The sequence below is a fragment of the Camellia sinensis genome, chromosome 11, assembly GCF_055761805.1.
Source record: "Camellia sinensis isolate YWXY chromosome 11, ASM5576180v1, whole genome shotgun sequence".
NCBI lineage: Eukaryota > Viridiplantae > Streptophyta > Magnoliopsida > Ericales > Theaceae > Camellia > Camellia sinensis.
Window position 1 is genome coordinate 129,374,300 of NC_138971.1, and position 21,221 is coordinate 129,395,520.

Here is a 21,221-nt window from a genome sequence, read left to right on the forward strand (position 1 = left end):
TAAACCGATCCAATCCGTGTTTAAATGGATTGGTTCTCCGATTTAAACAGATTTGATTGATTCTAATTTTTTAAAAACCATAAATAACGAATTGATTCTAATTTTACTCCAATCCAAATCAATCTGGACTATGCTCACTCCGAAACCTGAAAGAAAACACACAATGATTCCTCCTAATAGAAGTATTGATTTAAAATAGGTTGTTGGTTGATAGTAGTTACTCATATAAGAATGGATTTCTTTTTATTAAGAAAGTGATTAGAATTCTATCACTTGTGAAATTGAGGTCTCACTTTAATCATTTAAATTATAATTATCCAATCTCATCATATATATCTTTAAAAATAATTGACAATAAATATTGTCTTAATAATATTATTTTGAAGATAAACTTGATATTATATAATTATAATTATTAAATTAATTTAAAATTTTAAAAATTTTGAATTAACTACTTTCGAAAATAATCAAATTCAACACCTCTTCTTCAATCATCAAATTATCAACAACAAAAATCTAAAATTACGGACAAATCATATTTGTATCCACCAATAGCACATATATACAAACACACACTATGCCTATATATATGTCCCACTTCCATAACTCCCTTTTACCACTTGGCCTTCCCTTCATATATAGATTTATAGAGTGATTGAAATCAACTCAATGCTGTCCCATGAACAAAAAGAATATATATATTTATACATACACATATCACCATCTCTCTGTCTCTCTCTGTATTTGTGTTGAATTGAATAAATGCTGATTAAGCCCCGTAGCCTTCGCTCATTACTCCGTTTATTCCTCCATTGAACAACAACAACAACAGAGATTCATCACAAACTCATCCTCTCACACTACAAGTGGATATACTCTTAATCCTCTCCACCTATTAAGCAAAAAATTATCCTCATGCCTAATCTCTCTCTCTCTCTCTCTCTAGATAAATCATAAGAGAGAAATTCATTGTCATCTCTTTCTCTCTCTCTCTCTCTTCCAAATCAAAACAACCACGTTGTTTTGACTAAATGGGTATCCTCACTTTTAGCTCTCTCTCATCAATTCAATCCATATAGTTTCTCAAACGCACACATACACCCTCCATTTTTTTTAACTCTTCCTTCACACACTTTCTCATCTAACTACTCCTACTACTACTAAATGGACGACTATCTAAGAGAAATACAAGGCAAAACAGCCCATGATCCTCACTCCACCACCAAAACAAGCAGTTCTCCCAGATGGGTTTTCGTCCCGGGACCCATCATCGTCGGTGCTGGTCCCTCCGGCCTGGCTGCCGCAGCCTGCCTGAAAGTAAGAGGTGTTCCAAGCACAGTACTAGAGAGATCAAACTGCATAGCTTCTCTGTGGCAGCTCAAGACCTACGATCGTCTTCGCCTCCACTTGCCGAAGCAATTCTGTGAATTGCCACTCATGCCTTTCCCTGAAAACTTCCCAACTTACCCTACAAAACAACAGTTTGTGGAGTACTTGGAAGCTTATGCTGAGAAATTTGATATTACGCCAGTGTTTGGAGAGGCAGTGGAGAGAGCGGAGTTCGATGAGAGTTTAGGGTTTTGGAGAGTGAGGAGTAGTGAGGGGAGAGGGTATGTGTGCCGGTGGTTGGTGGTGGCGACCGGAGAGAATGCAGAGGCGGTGGTGCCGGAGATTGAAGGGAGGAGGGAGTTTTTGGGGCCTATTTTGCATACAAGTTTGTATAAGAGTGGTGAGGTTTTTAGAGGGAAGAGGGTTTTGGTGGTTGGATGTGGGAATTCTGGAATGGAGGTTTGTTTGGATCTTTGCAACCATAATGCTACGCCTTCCTTGGTGGTCAGAGAAACAGTAAGTATAGTTTTAATAATCGTCATAGTTTAAATAACTGTATCCAGATATATCTATCAAGTAAATTGATATTTTATTTAAAATCTTAATCTCAGTTTTTTCTTTCAAATTAAGAATTCCCTGTTCTTAAATCTGCTTCGTGTCAATATTCATGAAATTCGCGCTTTGGAGGCAAAGTATCTGAGTAAAGTTGGTTGAAATTTTTGTTTTTTTGTTTTTTTTTTTAATGTAAGTCAAAAGAATTTAAGAAAAGGTAATTCAAGATTTTTGAAATTTCTTTTTGTTTCAAACGTGTGTGTTTTTTTCTTTTCTTTTTTGGGTTTTGTTTTTTTTTAACTGTTTGTGTTAGTGACACTTTAGTGCGTTCAAGTTTTGTTTATTTAAAATTGATCATAATCTATAAATATATATATATAATTTTAATAATAACAATAGTTTTAAACACGTAGTTTAAGTTCAAAATCTCGATATGTATCGACTAAGCTAATTTTTAAAAGTATAATCACAATCTTTTATTTTGATCTAAGAATTTTATTCTTAAATTTCACTGTTCTCTTGTGATTCATAGTCGAATCTTGACATTTGGAGAATTTTTTAATAGAGTAAAGTTGTTCAAATTAATTGAATTTTTTATTTTTATTTTATATAAGTCAAAAGAATTTATGGAAAGGCAGGTCAAGATTATTGAGGTTTCTTTTAGTTTTGAAATTAAACAAAAAGAAATTACTTTTTTCGATTTTGTTTTTTTCAACAGTTTGTGTTAGTGCCTTTTAGTGCGTTCAAGTTTTGTTTATTTATTCAAAGTTGATCACAATCAATATATTTTGGTTTAAGAGAAAATCGTTGTTTTACTTCACTTTCTTGGGATTCCCTAGCATGCGCAACAATGTTCAGAAACTAGTGTTTGATTTCACAATCATGCATATGATTTTCTTTTCTTTTCTTTTTACTCTCTCTCTCTCTCTGGAAAAGGTTGTAAAGGTTGAGTCATGGCCTGGAAGCAATCTCTCACACACACCCATCTCTCTTTTTAAGTAGTGTCCTATCTTTTTGTGACCCAATTTTTCTTTGAATTTGATCATGATTAAGGTACACATCCTACCACGAGAAATGCTTGGAAAATCAACTTTTGGGTTGTCCATGTGGTTGCTCAAGTGGCTGCCCTTGGGCCTCGTCGACCGGCTCCTGTTGATCGTGTCGCGGCTCCTCCTAGGCAACACTGCCAGGCTCGGCCTCGACCGCCCTCAAGTAGGTCCCCTCCAATTAAAGAACTTGTCCGGAAAGACACCAGTGTTGGACGTTGGCACGCTTGCTAAGATCAAAAGTGGAGACATTAAGGTAATTTTTTCCTGTTTATGCAAATCGATAAGTTATGTATTAGGAAAAAATATAACTTTTTTTTTTGTTCCAATTTATTTGAACATATTAACTTTCTAAGTGTTTGATTAATCCCATGTAGTCTTTTCATGAATGATTGATTGCCAAGTGTTGCAATATTTTCCTAATTCATTCAAGCAATGGGGAATTTAATCCCGATTTTATTTTGCCAATATTTGGAAATTTCAATTATTCATTCAAAATCTTATGTGTATAATCAAAAAGGGTAAAGTCTCCTTAATTAGAATTTTAGTTCAAACCATCTTTACTTACTAATTTTCTTTTCTTCATTTTTTTCAGGGCCTATAAATAGAGAAATTTTTTGAATTGCAAATTATTATTAATTAGATCTTATTGTGTCTCTCTTGTTGTAGGTATGTCCAGGCATTCGGCGATTAACACATGATACCGCTGAGTTTGTCAATGGAAGAAAGGAAAATTTTGATGCAATCATCTTAGCAACTGGTTATAAAAGCAATGTACCCTCTTGGCTAAAGGTACTTGTTTTTCATCTTCTTTTTGTTTTATAGTTTCTTTGTTAATTAAGTGTATGTATGTTATATTCTCACAAGTTCAAAGGACTAATAAGGGATTGAATTGTCCCCTTCCAGGAGAGAGATATGTTCTCGGAGGAAGATGGTTTACCGCGGAGGCCATTTCCAAACGGTTGGAAAGGCGAGTCTGGGCTATACGCTGTAGGGTTCACCAAACGAGGGTTGCTTGGTGCATCAATCGATGCTAAGAGGATAGCAGAGGACATTGAACAGTGTTGGAAAGCCAAGGCAAAACATCTTACTTCCTTTGCGAGCGCTCTCTCCCCCTAATCATGTTTTTTTGCAACTTTTGAGTTACAAAATATAGAGTTGGTTAATTTGAAAAAGTCTATAGTTGATTTTGGAGGGTCTTTTGGTGGTACCAATGGCACAATGCGTTGGTACCAAGGAGTTGCTCCTCCATTTGAGGAAAAGAAGAAAAGTAGAAAGAGATTTGTAGGAGTGAAGAGCCCTCTCTTTTCATTAACACCAAGCCTTGGGAAATAGGAGAGACTTGCAAAAGATGAATGGTGTTTTTCTTAGAGGGGGACCTCAACTTCTAGTATCCATTTTGTACATCTTGTACATTGCCATTGCCCTAATTGTTAGGTATGCCTTTAGAGAGAGAGAGAGTTTTTGTAGGGTGTTTGAATTTGGTTTGCAAACTGACATGAGTGGTTAACCAAGATTTTACATGGGATCTTTTGTTTTGTATTTTTTTTTTTTTTTTTTTTTTTGGGGGGGGGGGGGGGGGTGGTGGTGGGTTGGGTTGAGAGAATCTTGTATATAGTTGATGAGTCTCCAATAAGGATTTAAATTTTGGGGCTTTTTGTTTGGAGGAAACTTAAAGGATTGATATACATGACTTCTAATAAAAACTTGATAGTGAAATTTTGGTACCAATCTTGTATTATATAATTTCTGGAGCATTTATAATAATCTCTTATGATTTATGGCAATTGTATTGTTGAAATGATTTCATTTCCAAGTAGAAGACAGGACCACAAAATTTAATGTGCCAACTTTAAATATGCCAATTTTTTAGATTGGGCAAAAATTAATTAATTCCTTCTCTCTTGATTGAGATGCATTTGAAGACTTTTTTGTTTGCTTAAGCATCCACTTGAAATTTTAAGTCAAAATTAAATAATAATAATAATATTATTATTATCATTATTATTGTTGTTATTATCATTATTATTATTATTATTATTATTATGAAAAAAGAAACAAGATGTTGGTTTAATTTAAGTCTCGTTAGATGCAGTTTATGTTATAATAAATACTCCAATAACTTTTTCACTTTACTCTTACTTAAATATGTAGTGGACACAAAGACTCATGCGCTACGCTATCCATTGCCATTGTGACAAATTTTTTATTCTTTTATCACTGAAAAGCATTTGGCTATCAGAAAACCTATTAACCCAGAAAAATAATACATAAAGTTAACTAGAAAATTAATTTATGGTTTAGATCTAATTATTGTACAATGGGAATACTCACATGTGAAATGAATCTCAATCATGAATCCTAGCATAGTTGTTTGGCTATTGCTTTAGCAATTATGGGTAGTGATTGAGCATACATGAAGACCATGCCTCTTTTCCTTCTAAGGCTAACTTAAAATAAAGGAAAGCAAAACAGCAATAGAGATGTGCACTGAATCCACATACATACAACATTACGCTATCTTATTATGGGGAAAAAAAAAGGGAGTCATCGCAATTCAAAAAACAAAAAACGAAAGTGGAGAGTGGAGAGTGGAGAGTGGAGTGGTATCATGTTGGACTGAATTCTCCATGACATTGGAAAGCAACTGCTAATATATATAGACATATAACCATTATAACAAGAGATGTTCCTCCCTAAGCATTATAACAATAAATCAAAAATTGATATTTTTAAGTTGTTGTATGGAGAGCTTTAGGAAAAATGAGTTACACTAGAATTGTTGATGATTATGAATATAGAGAATATGAACTAATAGTACAGAATGAATAAAGATTGGCTGCTGATGTGTTGTCTTTTCTATTCCTCTCTTCTATTGGTTTCTCACCAACTAAAGCTGGGTGCTTTTTAACCCCAAACTCTTTTTTATTGATGTAATCTTTCGTTCCTTGTTTGTTTCATCAATAAAGATTTTCTTTGCCGATCAAAAAAAAATAATACAGAATGAATAAAGATCAAGAGGGATAGTCACAAATGCACAATATCATAAATTACGTGATTTAACCTAAAATTAAGTCTACAGGAATCACACAAGAGTAGATTCCCCTAATACAGAGAATAATTGATCTGAAAAACTACAATAGTGACAAAACAAACTCTCGCAAATAACCAAGCTCACAAAAAAAAAAAAAAAAGGGCAAAATCCATTTATACTATTGCAATAATAGCTAAATGTCACACAAAGTATTGAAAACATCACAGTTTGTATAAAACCCAAAACGCTGATAAAAAAATTGAATAATATCTTTAATCTCAGTTTTTCACACCAAACGAGATAAAAAATAAAGAAAAAAGCCTCTTAATCTCGATTACTAGAAACTGAGATTATAGTCTATTTTTTTAATCTCAATTTTAAAATAAAAATAAGATACGAAGGAATTATCAATTAATAAGAAATCTCATTAATTGTGTCATATATTGGGAGATAAAAGTGTCTTACACGATCTCATTTACAAATTTTTGTTATTAATACATTACGTAAAATAGTCTAACCATTAGACATCTAAAAATATTTGAAAACTTGGCCTCGTTTGGCAAGAGGCTTTTTTAGTCAAAAAGTTATTAAAAAAATTAAAAAGCCAACAACCTATAAGTCAAAGATTCTCTTTTCTCTTTACTTTTTGCACATCTTTTCGTAAAAAGTCAAAAAGTCATTACAAACATATTAATTTTTTTTAACTCGTATTTTAGCCAAATAGTCAAAAAAATTACTAAATTAATCTGTTTCCAAACGGGATCTTAATGAAGGCAAGCAAGTGAAGTCTCAAATCGTACATTCTTAACAAAAATAGTGGTGTAGGGGAAGAAGAAGAGGGGAGTGATGGCCCATCATATCATTTTCTTTGGTGGTATTTGGGCCATTTTTCCATCTATTATCATTTCTCTTCTTCTCACCCCTTGTTTTTTGTTTTATGTATATGTATATATATATATATATATATGATATTTTGATGATTCTCCAGGTCAATTGAAGATTTTTTGTTCTATTTAAATTTAAAATTTTTGTATCTCAAAATTTTATTATAATTTAATAAATATAGTAAATTGGCACAAGTAAGAAAAAAAATCAAAAACTAAAAGTTAAAATTCTGGACTAGGGAGGACAATTTTTTCCTACCCTATCTCATATAGATTTTTCTCACCTCAACAAGAAAATGGAACAAGGAGCCCCCGCTCCAATTTTATTTATTAAATATATATATATATATATATATTCAATATAGTAAAACTAAAACATTAAAAAATGGGTAAATTATCAATAAATCTTAATAGCTGGACTTAATTTTCATCAGGTCCCTATTAGAAATAAGTCCTAGTAAAATCAACACTAAAAATAATTTTTTGTGATGATTTTTTACGCATGTCATTAAAAATTGACGGTTAGTAACTTTTTTGTCACGATTTTTATAAATTATCACTAAAACTTACAATTAGTGACTTTTTCTGTAACGAATTTATCAAACTGTCGCTGAAAGTTAAAAATTGTGACCTTTTTTTGCAACGATTTTTTTAAACTGTCGCTAAAAGTTATAACTAGTGACATTTTTTATGATAAAATTTTCAAACTGTTGCTAAGAATTAACAATTAGTGGCATAAACGTCATTAATTATCATAAGACCTATTAGACAATGTATCTACATATTAAGACATACACGTAAGTCTTCCTGAAACACCTAATATTCATTCTCACTCATCTAATTATAATATTACATTTTTTAACTTCCATTAATTATAAATTATTATCTATGACCTCCCCATTTGTTCCACTCTCAATATAATATGATATGAAGGAAGAAAACAAACCCGCCCCATTGACGCCCTCATTCTGGGCCACCCATGCCAACGAACTAATTTTAGTCCACAAATTATACTTTGCATAACCCTCCAATTAGAAGGATAATGCTTTCAGAGACCCTCTAATCAAAGTAGAATAACATGCCTCAAACCATTGCCAGTAAAAAAAAAATACAATATAAAAAATAAAAGAAAAATGACATTAGTAAATGTGTAAAAAATATATATTAAAATATAATAAATTATATAAAAAATATTTTGAACTATGTAAAGATTGTATTGACTCTAACCTCTCATTTTATTTTTTATTTTTTTAACATTTTCTTACACTTATTGGCAACCAATTGAACTGTCTTTATTAGAAATATTAATGTTAGGAAAATGATAAATACGTTGCCGATGATATGGTGAAAAATGGAAAAGGAAACTTATTGTTTAGAATCTTCCAACAATTTGAGGGTATGTTGTTCATAAACTTATGACTAAAATACAAACATTGGGTTGAATTTCTCTTTAATCCACGTTTACATTGTTTAAGCTTATATAACTCACTATAAATCCTGTTTAAAAGTAATAAAATGAAAATAGGATTAATTACACTAATAGTCTCTATAGTTTGGGACTTGTGTCACTTTGGTCCCTGACTTTTCAATTGTGACACATTTAATTCTGAATTTTGAATCTTGTTCTAAATAAGGACAATTGAAAATAGGGCCATTTTTTGATAAGTCCTATTTATAACTGTTTTGTTCCATAAAACCCAAACTGTTTCTGAATATTCCATTAGGTCCATTAATTGTTAAAGGACGAAATAACCCTCTCCGCCTCTCCCGCGTGAAACCGATTCTGCCAAAACCCATTCCTATTCGAAATATTCAATCCTCAAAATTTCCAAAACAAAAACTCAATCGACGAAACGATACTGATATTGCATCCAGTAACCCTAGATTCCTCTTCGTCTCCCCACTGCGAAGCTTCACATCGGAAGGACGGTGCTTCGTCGTTCGAAGATTCTTGTCGCCCCATTGAGTTTATTTTATCCACTGAGTGTGATCCATACCCACCAACCATGACGAACAAAAGTAAGGAATACCATTCCTCCTTCTGCTTCTCAATCATAATGTCATCAAACATAGATGTTTTCGGGATTAATTTTGTAAAAATATATGTAAACATTCACATTGGCCTCTAACTGTTGTAGTTTTCGGGATTTGTTTTTGCACACATGAATGATGTGAACATTCACATTACTATTGATTAGTTGGTAAATTTAGAGTAGTACACACTGATGTAAATGTGTTATTGGGTGTAGTTTGGCGCTGTTGGTTCCCTCCTTTGATTTTTAGAAAATTATAACATAATGTGATCACCCATGTAAGCATTCACATTGCCCAGTAACTGTTGTCGTGTTCGAAATTTATTTCTCAAACATGGATGATGTGAACATTCACATTACTATTGATTACTGGGTAAGTTTAGGGTAGTGCACACTGATGTGAACATTCACATCATGTGAATGTTCACATTAATATCAGAACCCCCAAACTTCACTCAATACTGTGATGGCGTATGATGTAAACATTCACATTGTGACATCAATGCCCAAGTTGTTTGTGTTATTGGGTGTAGTTTGGCGTTGTTGGTTCCCCCCTTTGATTTTTAGCAAATTATAACATAATGTGCACACCCATGTAAACATTCACATTGCCCAATAACTGTTGTCGTGTTCGAAATTTATTTCTCAAACATGGATGATGTGAACATTCACATTACTATTGATTACTGGGTAAGTTTAGGGTAGTGCACACTGATGTGAACATTCACATCATGTGAATGTTCACATTAATATCAGAACCCCCAAACTTCACTCAATACTGTGATGGCGTATGATGTAAACATTCACATTGTGACATCAATGCCCAAGTTGTTTGTGTTATTGGGTGTAGTTTGGCGTTGTTGGTTCCCCCCTTTGATTTTTAGCAAATTATAACATAATGTGCACACCCATGTAAACATTCACATTGCCCAACAACTGTTGTCGTGTTCGAAATTTATTTCTCAAACATGGATGATGTGAACATTCACATTACTATTGATTACTGGGTAAATTTAGAGTAGTGCACACTGATGTGAACATTCACATCATGTGAATGTTCACATTAATGTCAGAACCCCCAAACTTCACTCAATACTGTGATGGCGTATGATGTAAACATTCACATTGTGACATCAATGCCCAAGTTGTTTGTGTTATTGGGTAAATTTAGAGTAGTGCACACTGATGTGAACATTCACAACATGTGAATGTTCACATTAATGTCAGAAACCCCAAACTTCACTCAATACTGTGATGGCATATGATGTAAACATTCACATTGTGACATCAATGTCCAAGTTGTTTGTGTTATTGGTTGTAGTTTGGCACTGTTGGTTCCCCCCTTTGATTTTTAGAACATTATAACATAACGTGATCACCCATGTGCGCATTCACATTGCCCAGTAACTGTTGTCGTGTTCGAAATTTATTTCTCAAACATGGATGATGTGCACATTCACATTACTATTGATTACTGGGTAAGTTTAGAGTAGTACACACTGATGTGAACATTCACATCATGTGAATGTTCACATTAATGTCAGAAACCCCAAACTTCACTCAATACTGTGATGGCGTATGATGTAAACATTCACATTGTGACATCAATGCCCAAGTTGTTTGTGTTATTGGGTGTAGTTTGGCGTTGTTGGTTCCCCCCTTTGATTTTTAGCAAATTATAACATAATGTGATCACCCATGTAAACATTCACATTGCCCAATAACTGTTGTCGTTTTCGCAATTTATTTTTCCAACATGGATGATGTGAACATTCACATTACTATTGATTACTGTGTAAACTTACAGTAATAAACACTGATGTGAACATTCACATCACTGTATAATGATGTGAATGTTCCAATTACTGTCAACCAATTACATCCTCTGTGTTTCAACCAATTACATGTGCTCATTTGAACACACAGGTCTTCCCCATAAAGTTGATGGCAAGCGAAAGCGAGGGGAATCCCGTTTCAAAACCAAGCCTGATCAAACAGCTGTTCCTGAAGAAGTGAACATGAAAAAAGTGAACTACCGGTCAAATATAACTGGATTGGTCAAACTGTTAAAGGATACGAAATTTACAAGTGGCCAATTGAAGTGCCTTAGAAAAACACCGTTCTGGCCATTATTTGATAGCTTGATCAGTAACGAAATTGACCTCAACCACTGCATGAAATATGATGATGTCATTGTGCGTATAGTACAAACATTCAAGCAATCTAGTGGAAGGTTTTACATTGGGGATAAGAACATCCAGATTTTTAGAAGCGACGTATCACTGATTTTTGGGGTGGACTGCGGCACCAAGTCGATGGACCTCTCTTATGGCGCAAAACCAACAACCGGCATCATACACCGAATGTGCAAGGATGTTAGTCGGTTAAGTGCTGCCAAAATACGAGAAATTCTGAGGGAAGCATTGAAGGGCACAAAAAAACATGACAATGAGGAGGTCGCACGATTAGTTTGCATGTATGCATGCGTCAAGCTATTCTTTTCTACATCCGGAGAAACAATTGGATGGGTTTTCTACTCATACATGGACCCATTACACAAGATGATCGAGTATGATTGGGCTGGGTTCATTGGGCCAGAACTGTGGAAAACCAGGACGAGTCACCGGATGTGTGATGTTGTTAATGGTAAATCAAATCTCATACAACTTATTCTATGTTTAATATGAACATATACGGGCTCTGAACACTCTGATGTGAATGTTCACATTTCTCAGCTTGGTGTGGAAGTTGACAACATTGATGAAAACATTCGCATTATTGTTTCAGTAATGTACAAACACACATTAGTAGATGCTGGTATAAACTTTCACATTAACAGATGTGAACATTCACATCAGTTGTACCACTCACATTACCAGATGTGAATATTCACATCAGTAACATCACTCACCATTAGCAAAATGTGAGCATTCACATAGTAATAACACTGACATGAACAGATGTGAACATTCACATCAGTATCATCCCCCACCATTAGCAAATGTGAACATTCACATCAGTAATAACACTGACACTAACAGTTGGGAACATTCAGGTCAGTAATATCACTCACATTAACAGTTGTGAACACTCACATCACTAGTATCACTCAACATTAGGAAATGTGAACATTCACATCAGTAACATTACTCCACATTAGCAGATGTAAACATTCACATCAACGGATGTGAACATTCACATCAGTTATAAGTGATGTAAACATTCACATTACTGGCCTAGTGGTGCACTGTGAACATTCACATTACTGCACCAGTGGTGTAAACATTCACATCAATGTTAATTCATATCCACATTCAAATTACTGATATTTGTTATTTGTTTCAGTATTGGCTGTGTGAGCATACAACAATCTTACAACCCCGCAACCCCAATGCCATTCCACGATGCGTAAAATGGGACCTCACAGCCTTACATAGCAACATGAAGTCCATAACTCTGGCTAAGCTAGGTTTAAATGAGGTAGAAGTACAACCAAATATATTGTGCTTATTCACATAGTAAACGAGGAACTATCTAACTAACATACTGTCTCGAAATGCAGGTATATGGCGGCGAGCTAATGGCATCACCAACTGAAGCTAAGATGTATCGTCATACAAAATTGAATGTGGAGCCAAAACCTGAGATTTTGTCAAGTGCATTAGCAAAGAAAGATGAAAGCAAAGAGGATCAAAGCAAAGACAGTCAACGCAGTGATGACAGCGATGCATTTTCTGTCGATGCAGTGGACCTAAATGATGTTGGACATTATATCAACCCCAGCTGTAGCACCCCCAATGCTGAGAAAGGAATCATCATAGCACAACCAACTGAGCCCGACATTGTGGAAGTACTCATGAAAGAAAACCAAAAAGCTTGGGCTCTTGTACGGCAATGGGAAGCGAAATACAAACAGTTGGAAGAATCATGGGAGTTGAGGGCAAGGGTGATTGCTGCCCTTGAAGCCAAACTATTTGACCAATCGGGCTCATCCAATGTGGACATGGACATGAAGACTTGCATGGAGTGGAAAGATACAGAAATTCAGCAGCTGACAAAGTTGGTCATCAACTTGGAATGTGAAAAAACAATACTTCAAGACCTTTTTGATGATCAGTCCGTACACATCATCACTCAAGTTGAAGCACAAAAGGCTCATGACAGCCTTAACAACAATCCCACTGTAGCATTGGAACACATTATCAGCCCCCCATCAAGGGTAAAGCGCATAAAGCAGAAGGTAAGGAAAGAACACAGGTTGGACGAGTTTGAATACCCCAACCTGCCTGGTCAGAAGAAAGGGAAAGAGGGAGCCCAACAGAAATCACATGCAGTCCAAATTGCACAAGATTTAGACAAGCAACCACCAAAAAAACAGCCAACAAAGTCCAAGAAGTTATCCTTGAACAACAAACTAAAGGTCTGGGCTAACATGAACAAACTCAACAAGCAAAAAGTCCAAAATTTGCACAAGAACGGCGGTGATGAGTAAGTGATCTTACATATCCCCAACTGTTTTTTTTTCCATCATGTTCAGTTTACATACATACTTAATGAATTAGACCATTTCATAAATGTGCAATGTTGACATTAACATTTTCTGTAATCACAATGCACAGGTTGCTAGTGTGGCGAGGGGACTCAAAGACTAAACATGTGTATTTTGATGACATCATACACCTCATCAAGGAAGAATCAATAACCAACAACGTATGGCAACTGTAAATGTGTACAAAACACACACACACACACACACACACACACACACACACACATACACATAGGGTAAAGACACTGTAAATAATGTACTGCCACCCCTCCGGTTCTGCAGGTGATAGATGCTTATGGTGAAATTCTACTTGAACTACAAGGGCTAGTCAACCCAAGTTTGGAAGATTCATCATTCATCTTTACAAGCACATGTTTGGTAACCACTAGACTTTAATTTTGATTATGTTTCAATACATGTGGATGTTATTCTCAGCATTACATGCTTACATTGTTAATTTAAATAATAGGCAGATGTGAATGTTAACAAAAACATAAAAAGACCTTTGAGAAGATTCACATTGACAGATGTGAACATTCACATCATTCGCATTGAATATTATATGCTTATTATCTTGATAAACTTAAATGATACAAACATGTGAACATTCACATCAGTAATATAACTCATAGTAACAGATGTGAACATTCACATCAGCAGTATTACTCACATTAACAGATGTGAACATTCACATCAGCAGTATTTACTCACATTAACAGATGTGAACATTCACATCAGTAACATCACCCACCATTAGCAAATGGGAACATTCACATCAGTAATAGCACTGACATTAACAGATGTGAACATTCACATCAGTAACATCACTCACACTAACAGATGTGAACATTCACATCAGTAGCATCACCCACCATTAGCAAATGGGAACATTCACACCAGTAATATCCCTGACATTAACAGATGTGAACATTCACATCAGTAGTTTCACTCACCATTAGGAAATGTGAACATTCACATCAGTAACATAACTCCCCATTAGCAGATGAACATTCAAATCATTAACACCAAACATCGATATAAATACTTGGTACATCATTGTATGCCCTTTGTGTGCAGAAAATCATTGAACAGTACCCCCCCACAAGAGGAATAAACTAATTGATGTACACATCAAGGAGTATCAAGGCCAAAGATTCTTAATCTTCCCAATACACGACAACTTTCACTGGACAATTGTTGTGTACGACGTGAAAGAGAATGTATGGAGGCATTATAACTCACTGCGCCGAAGAGAAGGCATACATGACCCACATATTGACAAAGCACAAATACTGGTAAGTGGCTGTCAAAAACAATACTTGTCGTGATGTGTAATATTTGAACTTGGACGTATGCCCTATGTTGGTTGGTGCCTAATATGAAATTTCATTGTTGGCAGAGGGACTACATCACAGCTTTGGTGCACAACATTGGACCGTCATCACCATTATGGACCAATTTATCAAGCCAAAATACTTCGAAAACAATCATATCAATGGACATCTGTCCTCAGCAAGCATCAAATTCATAAGCCTAAAATCGATTTCTACACATGTTCCACAACCTTTACCCACCTAAATTTCAAAATCTAACAAGAAGTTTGCATTTTCAGGGTGGATTGTGGGCCTGCAGTTTGTTACATCATGAGGGCGCATGTATATCGTGAAGACATTGTTGCCAGCCTAGATCGCTTTGAATGGTGTCAAATAAGAGACTCATTAGTACACCTTTTCCTGAACCATAGAAAGACAGTGCAATGTGAAAACCTATAGGTGGGGGGTGTCCACCTATCACTGTTACCCAAATCTGTTATCCACATTTAAGACAATTTAGTTTCAGTAGCTTAATTGTAAATGAAGTCTATATCACTGCTTGTACAGATACTTTTCAGTCAATATATGTATATGCATTTTCAGGCCTATTTTGCAATGGTCATGCACATTGAGATTGTATTTTCTTTTTTTTTTTTTTGGATACACATGACATGATGTCAATGTTCACATCACAGAATGATCGTACACTTTCTTCTATTTTAAACCATACTACATGGATGTGAATATTGCTTAAAGTGTTCATGTAACACAATATGACAGGTGTGATTATGATATTTCTTAACACAAGTCAATATTCACATCTAACAATTTGATGATGTGAATATTCACATCATAACTTCTGATTATGCGAATGGCAACAATGATGTCATGAATATTCACATCTTATGAGTTGATGATGCGAATGGTTACATTGATGTAAACATTGCTGTGATTCACATCATGTGAATGTTCACATCATGTGAATGTTCACATCATGTGAATTTAGAGTAGTGCACACTGATGTGAATGGTTACATTGATGTAAACAGTAACAACAATGTGAACATTCCCACCACAGAAATGTTTGAAAGTTGAACAATGTGAACATTCACATAATGTGAATGTTAACAGCATGCATTCATCCAAAACACAACCAACATAAATGTCAGATTCGTACCTTAAACAAGTAAAAATAAAACACAAATCAAACACTAATGCATTATTATGTTTGCCAACGCAACGTAATCTTATTGCCACCCAATGTTTCCCAACACAACACAATCTTATTTGAAAAATGAATATAAGAATCCAATGTAAAATACAATGTTGAAATGAAAAAAGGTACATCTTATATCGGCTCCGTGCATGATTTTCGATTATGGTTCCCCAACTTATCACATCTCCCGCACCTTATTTGCTTCAATTTCTCACCCCTTGATGGGATCCTATTCTTCTTCGGCCTTCCGGGTGGTCTTTTCACGGTAGGCGGGTATATAGTAAAGTCCGTGGGATCAAAAGGCGGCTTCTCCACTGATGGTATAGGGAATATGGCTCCCAAATAGGCTGCACGATATGTCTCTACATGAAAGTAATGTTCTACACAATCATTGAGATTGTAACGGCTCTTCTGAATGGCAATAACAGCATGGTCACACGGGAATCCGTTGATTTGCCATTTGAAGCATGAACATGTACGCCTCGCAACATCAACTGTAACCGATGGTATCGAATGAACTTCAAACACATCCTCGTTGGCTTTGCTAACTTGCCAAGACTTGCTGTCATTGAACGAATCCATAAGCCTTGTTTCGAATGTCGGACAAATAATCTCATTCCATTTGTTTGCTTGGTCACGCCGTGCAGACATTTGCCGCATCAACTGAGTACGAATTTTGTCCACCATTTGAGTGATAGGAAGATTACGTGCTTCTTTAATCCAGTTATTAAATGACTCCGCCGCATTGGATGTCATCTCCCCATACCGCATGCCCCTGCACAGTATATCACAAACATTGTACAATACGGAATTTAACAGGCCTTACCATTAATGTTGACAAATGTGAACGTTCACAGTACTGCCATTAGTATACACTGATGTGAACATTCACATCAGGTTATAATAATGTGAATGTTCACATCTGCTACCAGGTTATAATAATGTGAATGTTCACATTATATGCTTATTACGTTGTCAACTTAAATGATAGACAGATGTGAATGTTAACAACAACAACAAAATATGACACGTGTCAACATTCAAATCTGTAATACATTGCATGACTATTTGACAAATTAACAGATGTGAACATGACATCAGTCATCATTAGCAGATGTAAACATTCACATCATTTACATTGAAGATGAAACACAATTCGAAGATTGTCACCATTATAAACTGAAAATTCACATCACTACCATTCTAAACTTCAAAAATGGAACACCTTAGGAATCTATTATTACCTGAAGTATGAATTTGCCCAGTGCTCAGGTGCTAAGTCCTTGAAAAAATTATGAGCTCGTTGTTTACCCTCCTCTTTTAATTTTGCAAGCTTTTCATGGAACCCTACCACAGTTGGCTCGTAAGCACAGTCACCCAAACTCCTTACTAGGTGATCCCTGAATCCATTATCAATTCCTTTCATCCGGTCTCTTAAATTGCTCTTCAAGTGTTGTAAGCAATAACCGTGATGAGCCGATGGGAACACCTTTGGCATAGCTTCTAACAGACCAAGATTACGATCCGAAATAAAAGTAATATGGCGCTTCCCATCAACAACCTTCCCAAGTTCATGCAAGAACCACGACCAATTAGCCGTGGTCTCCGAATCAACAATTGCAAATGCAACAGGAAACAGACCTACAACACAACACCAATACACAACTGTTCACAATATTCCAAAGTGAATAGAAAAATAGTATAAACAAAACAGGTCATGTGAATGTTCATATGTACATTGCCCTCTTCACTATTGCTGTTTTTGGATTCAGGTTCGTAAACATCAACGATGTGAACATTCACATTAACGACCATTAATAATTCATTGTTGCTTGTTGAGTCACTGAAAATGTTAACATTCACAGTACTGTTCATTAATAGATCAACTAACATTAGTATACACTGATGTCAACATTCACATAAGTCTGTAATAAGTCTGATGTGAACATTCACATCAGTCTGATGTTAACATTTCTGTCATTAGCATACAAAGGTGTGAACATTCACATCAATGCATACTAATGTCACTGATGTGAATGTTCACATTACTTATAATTTAGCAATCACTCTTTCGTCCAGACTATGCTGCTCAGAGCGAATATTGACATGAATAGACAGGTAAAAAAAACTTCTAACCATTGTTCCCGTCTTTCGCCGTTGCCGCAAGTAGCTGACCTTTGTACTTTCCTTTGAGGAATGTTCCATCCAGGAATAATAAAGGCCGACAAGCATTGAACCCAGAAATACACGCAGCGAATGACACAAAGAAGCGACAAAACTGTTGACTACTCGCATCATATTCAATATTGACATAACTCCCCGGATTGTACCGCATCACAGCATCCGAATACCACCGCAACTGGTCAAACGATAACGAGTGATCTCCATGGATACCAGCCTTTGCTTTCTCCACACCCAACCATACAACATGGTAACTCACATCTAGCCCATAATCCCTCTTCAAAATAGTCACCACTTCACACGGCCGAGTCAACGGCTTGTCCCTCACAATTTCAGATATGGTACTCGACACCAAATCCGAACTAACTCGCGGATTCTTCGATGTTCGAACATCCGTACCACAAGTATGCACATCACTAAACCTCTTGATGTAGAAAAAATCATTTGCTCGTTGTGCTCTACAATGTATAGCCCACAAACACCCCCTCTCCTCCCGCATCGCACACACAGCAGTAACTCTTGTTGTCTCGTTCTTCACGTATGTGAACTTAAACCCACATTGGATGGCATACTTACATAAAACGTCACGAAATTCTTGTGCACCTCCAACAAACCGTTGTCCTACATGCGTAATACCATTTGCCCAAGGGGCTGACAACAACACCTTCTCCTTATGGTGGCAAAATCTCTGTAGTGCATCAATTTCATCCTCAACCCCCACACGCAGCAATCCCAAACTACTTGACTGACCAATATCACCCTTCAACTCAACCACAACTTCTACATGTTGTACCCCCATTGATTTAGCAAGCAGTACCATGTTCTGAAATTCTTCCTCATTGTCCAAATGACACTTATTAATCCCAGGTAGTTTACAGAACAATGAAATAGAACCAGCAGACAACTCATCCCATTTCTCACACAAACACTCCACCAAACGAGAATAACACATTGCGCGGGCAACATTTATTACAGTTGTACTACAACCATATGTACACACCAATAGCATAAAGGTATCCATCTCCTGTAAAAACACAAAAACACAACAATGAACAGTAATGAAAATCGATATGAAAATTCACATTGTGCAAAAAATAGATGACTACGTGTACATTTCAACTGCTAAATCCATAATTCACAATATGAAGATGTGAACATTCACATTACTATTAACAAGATGTCAACATTAAGCAAACATCAAAGTCCAATGACAACATCAACAATCTTCACATAATATAATGATGTGAACATTCACATCAGTGTATATGAAAATTCACATTGTGCAAAAAATAGATGACTACGTGTACATTTCAACTGCTAAATCCATAATTCACAATATGAAGATGTGAACATTCACATTACTATTAACAAGATGTCAACATTAAGCAAACATCAAAGTCCAATGACAACATCAACAATCTTCACATAATATAATGATGTGAACATTCACATCAGTGTATAATCATGTGAACATTCACATCAGTTTATGATGATGTAAACATTCACATTGATATTAACAAGATGTTAACATTAAGCAAGCATCAAAGTAAAATGCGAACATTAACAATCTTCACACATGTGAACAATCTTCACAGAGCCTCATTAAGCAAACATCAATTTAAAATGAGAACATCCACATTCTTCATATATTCCACATTCACAAAATGTGCAGATTGACATTGATATATATACTGATAATCAAATCATCCACACAGAGCCTCATTACGCATGCATCGAAGTCAAATGAGAACTACACAATCTTCACATAATACAAATGAACTCCCCTCCACATAACCACGTAAAATGCATATAATTGAAAAAACAGAGCATTCAATCCATATAAATCCAAAAACAGAGCATCTGATCCATTACACGAATGAAACCATAAACTGAACATGTATTCATAACCAAATTGATACTAATCTTGATCATGCAATCCTACAATCGTACAGAAAGTTGAAAAAAACTGATTTGAAGTAGTTATAATCCGGCAAATGTAACAACCGAACACCCTCCTCTTCGTCGTCTTCACTCGCAAACCACAGAACCAGACACCAACAACAATGATGAAACCCTGGCACAACCAATCCTTGCAACGAGCATGCAAAACATAAACGTAACTCCCGGAATTGGATTGATGATGAAAAGCGTAAAATAGAAGCTGCCAAACTGCATGAACGAAGAAACAGGCACCTATTACGTATTAACACTGTACATATATATATATACAGGGGCAAAATAGTCCAAAAAATTATATTAAATTAGAAAAATGGACTTTATGGAATATCTAGAAAAGTTTATGGGACTAATTAGGTTATAATATACTTTAGTGGACCTAATGGGTTATAACAACTCTAAAATGGATTTATCAATAAAAATCTCTTGAAAGTATCATTAGATTTTTCAAGGGTAAAATCGTCAATTTGAGAAAATATAAACTAATTTGACAAAAATAAATGTCAAAAAAATATTTTTAATATTTTTAAAATTATTTTTATCCACCAATGATAAAATTATGAAAAATTAATAAAAATTACATGACTAATTTTTTTAAATTAATTTTACATGATCATCATCCAAACACATAATAAAAATTAATTTGGTAAAAAAAATAAATAAATGTCTAAAAGATTTATCAATTTTACATAATTTTATTTTTAGTAGGTAGAAATAATTTTTAAAAATTCAAAAATATTTGTTTGACATTTATTTTTGTCAAATTAGTTTATATTTTATCAAATTGATAATTTTACCCTTGAAAAATCTAATTATATATTCAATTGTCATTATTTGAAATAAGATTCAAAATTCAGGGTCAAATGTGTCACAATTGAAAAGTCATGGACTAAAATGACACAAGTCTCAAACTATAGGGACTATTTGTGTAATTTGCCCATGAAAATATTATAATTATTAAATCAAAATAATAATATTTTTTATAAATAATATATATAAATATATAAGTCTTACAAAATTCAACCCACAAGCTCATGGCATGTATTTAGACATTTTTTCCCTCCCTCTATTATACGGACACATGGACACACACGCCTATGCTAATCTAAATGGGAATGAAGGGCTTTTA

At 34.9% G+C, this 21,221-nt stretch overlaps 3 protein-coding genes across 3 annotated transcripts; 2 read left to right on the forward strand and 1 right to left on the reverse strand.

Annotated features, from left to right (window-relative positions):
• The first annotated feature begins 633 nt into the window (after positions 1-633).
• LOC114300015 (indole-3-pyruvate monooxygenase YUCCA6) lies at positions 634-4,714 on the forward strand. The gene is made up of 4 exons (XM_028244868.2): positions 634-1,845; positions 2,935-3,183; positions 3,597-3,719; positions 3,834-4,714. Exons 1-4 carry the CDS (start codon positions 1,165-1,167, stop codon positions 4,044-4,046), a joined length of 1,266 nt encoding a protein of 421 aa, XP_028100669.2. The 5' UTR covers positions 634-1,164; the 3' UTR covers positions 4,047-4,714.
• A 6,068-nt stretch (positions 4,715-10,782) lies between these two features.
• On the forward strand, positions 10,783-14,598 carry LOC145802621 (uncharacterized). Its single transcript, XM_082895379.1, has 7 exons — positions 10,783-11,517; positions 11,614-11,664; positions 12,224-12,358; positions 12,441-13,366; positions 13,498-13,588; positions 13,710-13,805; positions 14,505-14,598. Exons 1-7 carry the CDS (start codon positions 10,783-10,785, stop codon positions 14,544-14,546), a joined length of 2,076 nt encoding a protein of 691 aa, XP_082751505.1. The 3' UTR covers positions 14,547-14,598.
• Positions 14,599-17,122: 2,524 nt separating this feature from the next.
• On the reverse strand, positions 17,123-19,352 carry LOC145803244 (uncharacterized). Its single transcript, XM_082896538.1, has 2 exons — positions 18,092-19,352; positions 17,123-17,596 (listed from the first exon to the last, which is right to left on the reverse strand). The coding sequence occupies exons 1-2, from the start codon at positions 19,155-19,157 to the stop codon at positions 17,196-17,198; spliced, it is 1,467 nt and encodes a 488-aa protein (XP_082752664.1). The 5' UTR covers positions 19,158-19,352; the 3' UTR covers positions 17,123-17,195.
• Positions 19,353-21,221: the final 1,869 nt, after the last annotated feature.

Excerpts from the sequence above, each read along its gene's own strand:
- LOC114300015 (XM_028244868.2), top strand. The coding sequence starts at position 1,165 with ATGGACGACTATCTAAGAGAAATACAAGGCAAAACAGCCCATGATCCT. Across the intron at positions 3,184-3,596 it reads TCAAAAGTGGAGACATTAAG|GTATGTCCAGGCATTCGGCG; the intron begins GTAATTTTTTCC and ends CTCTTGTTGTAG. Across the intron at positions 3,720-3,833 it reads ATGTACCCTCTTGGCTAAAG|GAGAGAGATATGTTCTCGGA; the intron begins GTACTTGTTTTT and ends GTCCCCTTCCAG.
- LOC145802621 (XM_082895379.1), top strand. The coding sequence starts at position 10,783 with ATGTGCTCATTTGAACACACAGGTCTTCCCCATAAAGTTGATGGCAAG. Across the intron at positions 11,665-12,223 it reads ACATTCGCATTATTGTTTCA|TATTGGCTGTGTGAGCATAC; the intron begins GTAATGTACAAA and ends TATTTGTTTCAG. Across the intron at positions 13,367-13,497 it reads CACAAGAACGGCGGTGATGA|GTTGCTAGTGTGGCGAGGGG; the intron begins GTAAGTGATCTT and ends CACAATGCACAG.
- LOC145803244 (XM_082896538.1), bottom strand. The coding sequence starts at position 19,157 with ATGGATACCTTTATGCTATTGGTGTGTACATATGGTTGTAGTACAACT. Across the intron at positions 17,597-18,091 it reads GGCGAAAGACGGGAACAATG|GTCTGTTTCCTGTTGCATTT; the intron begins GTTAGAAGTTTT and ends GTTGTGTTGTAG.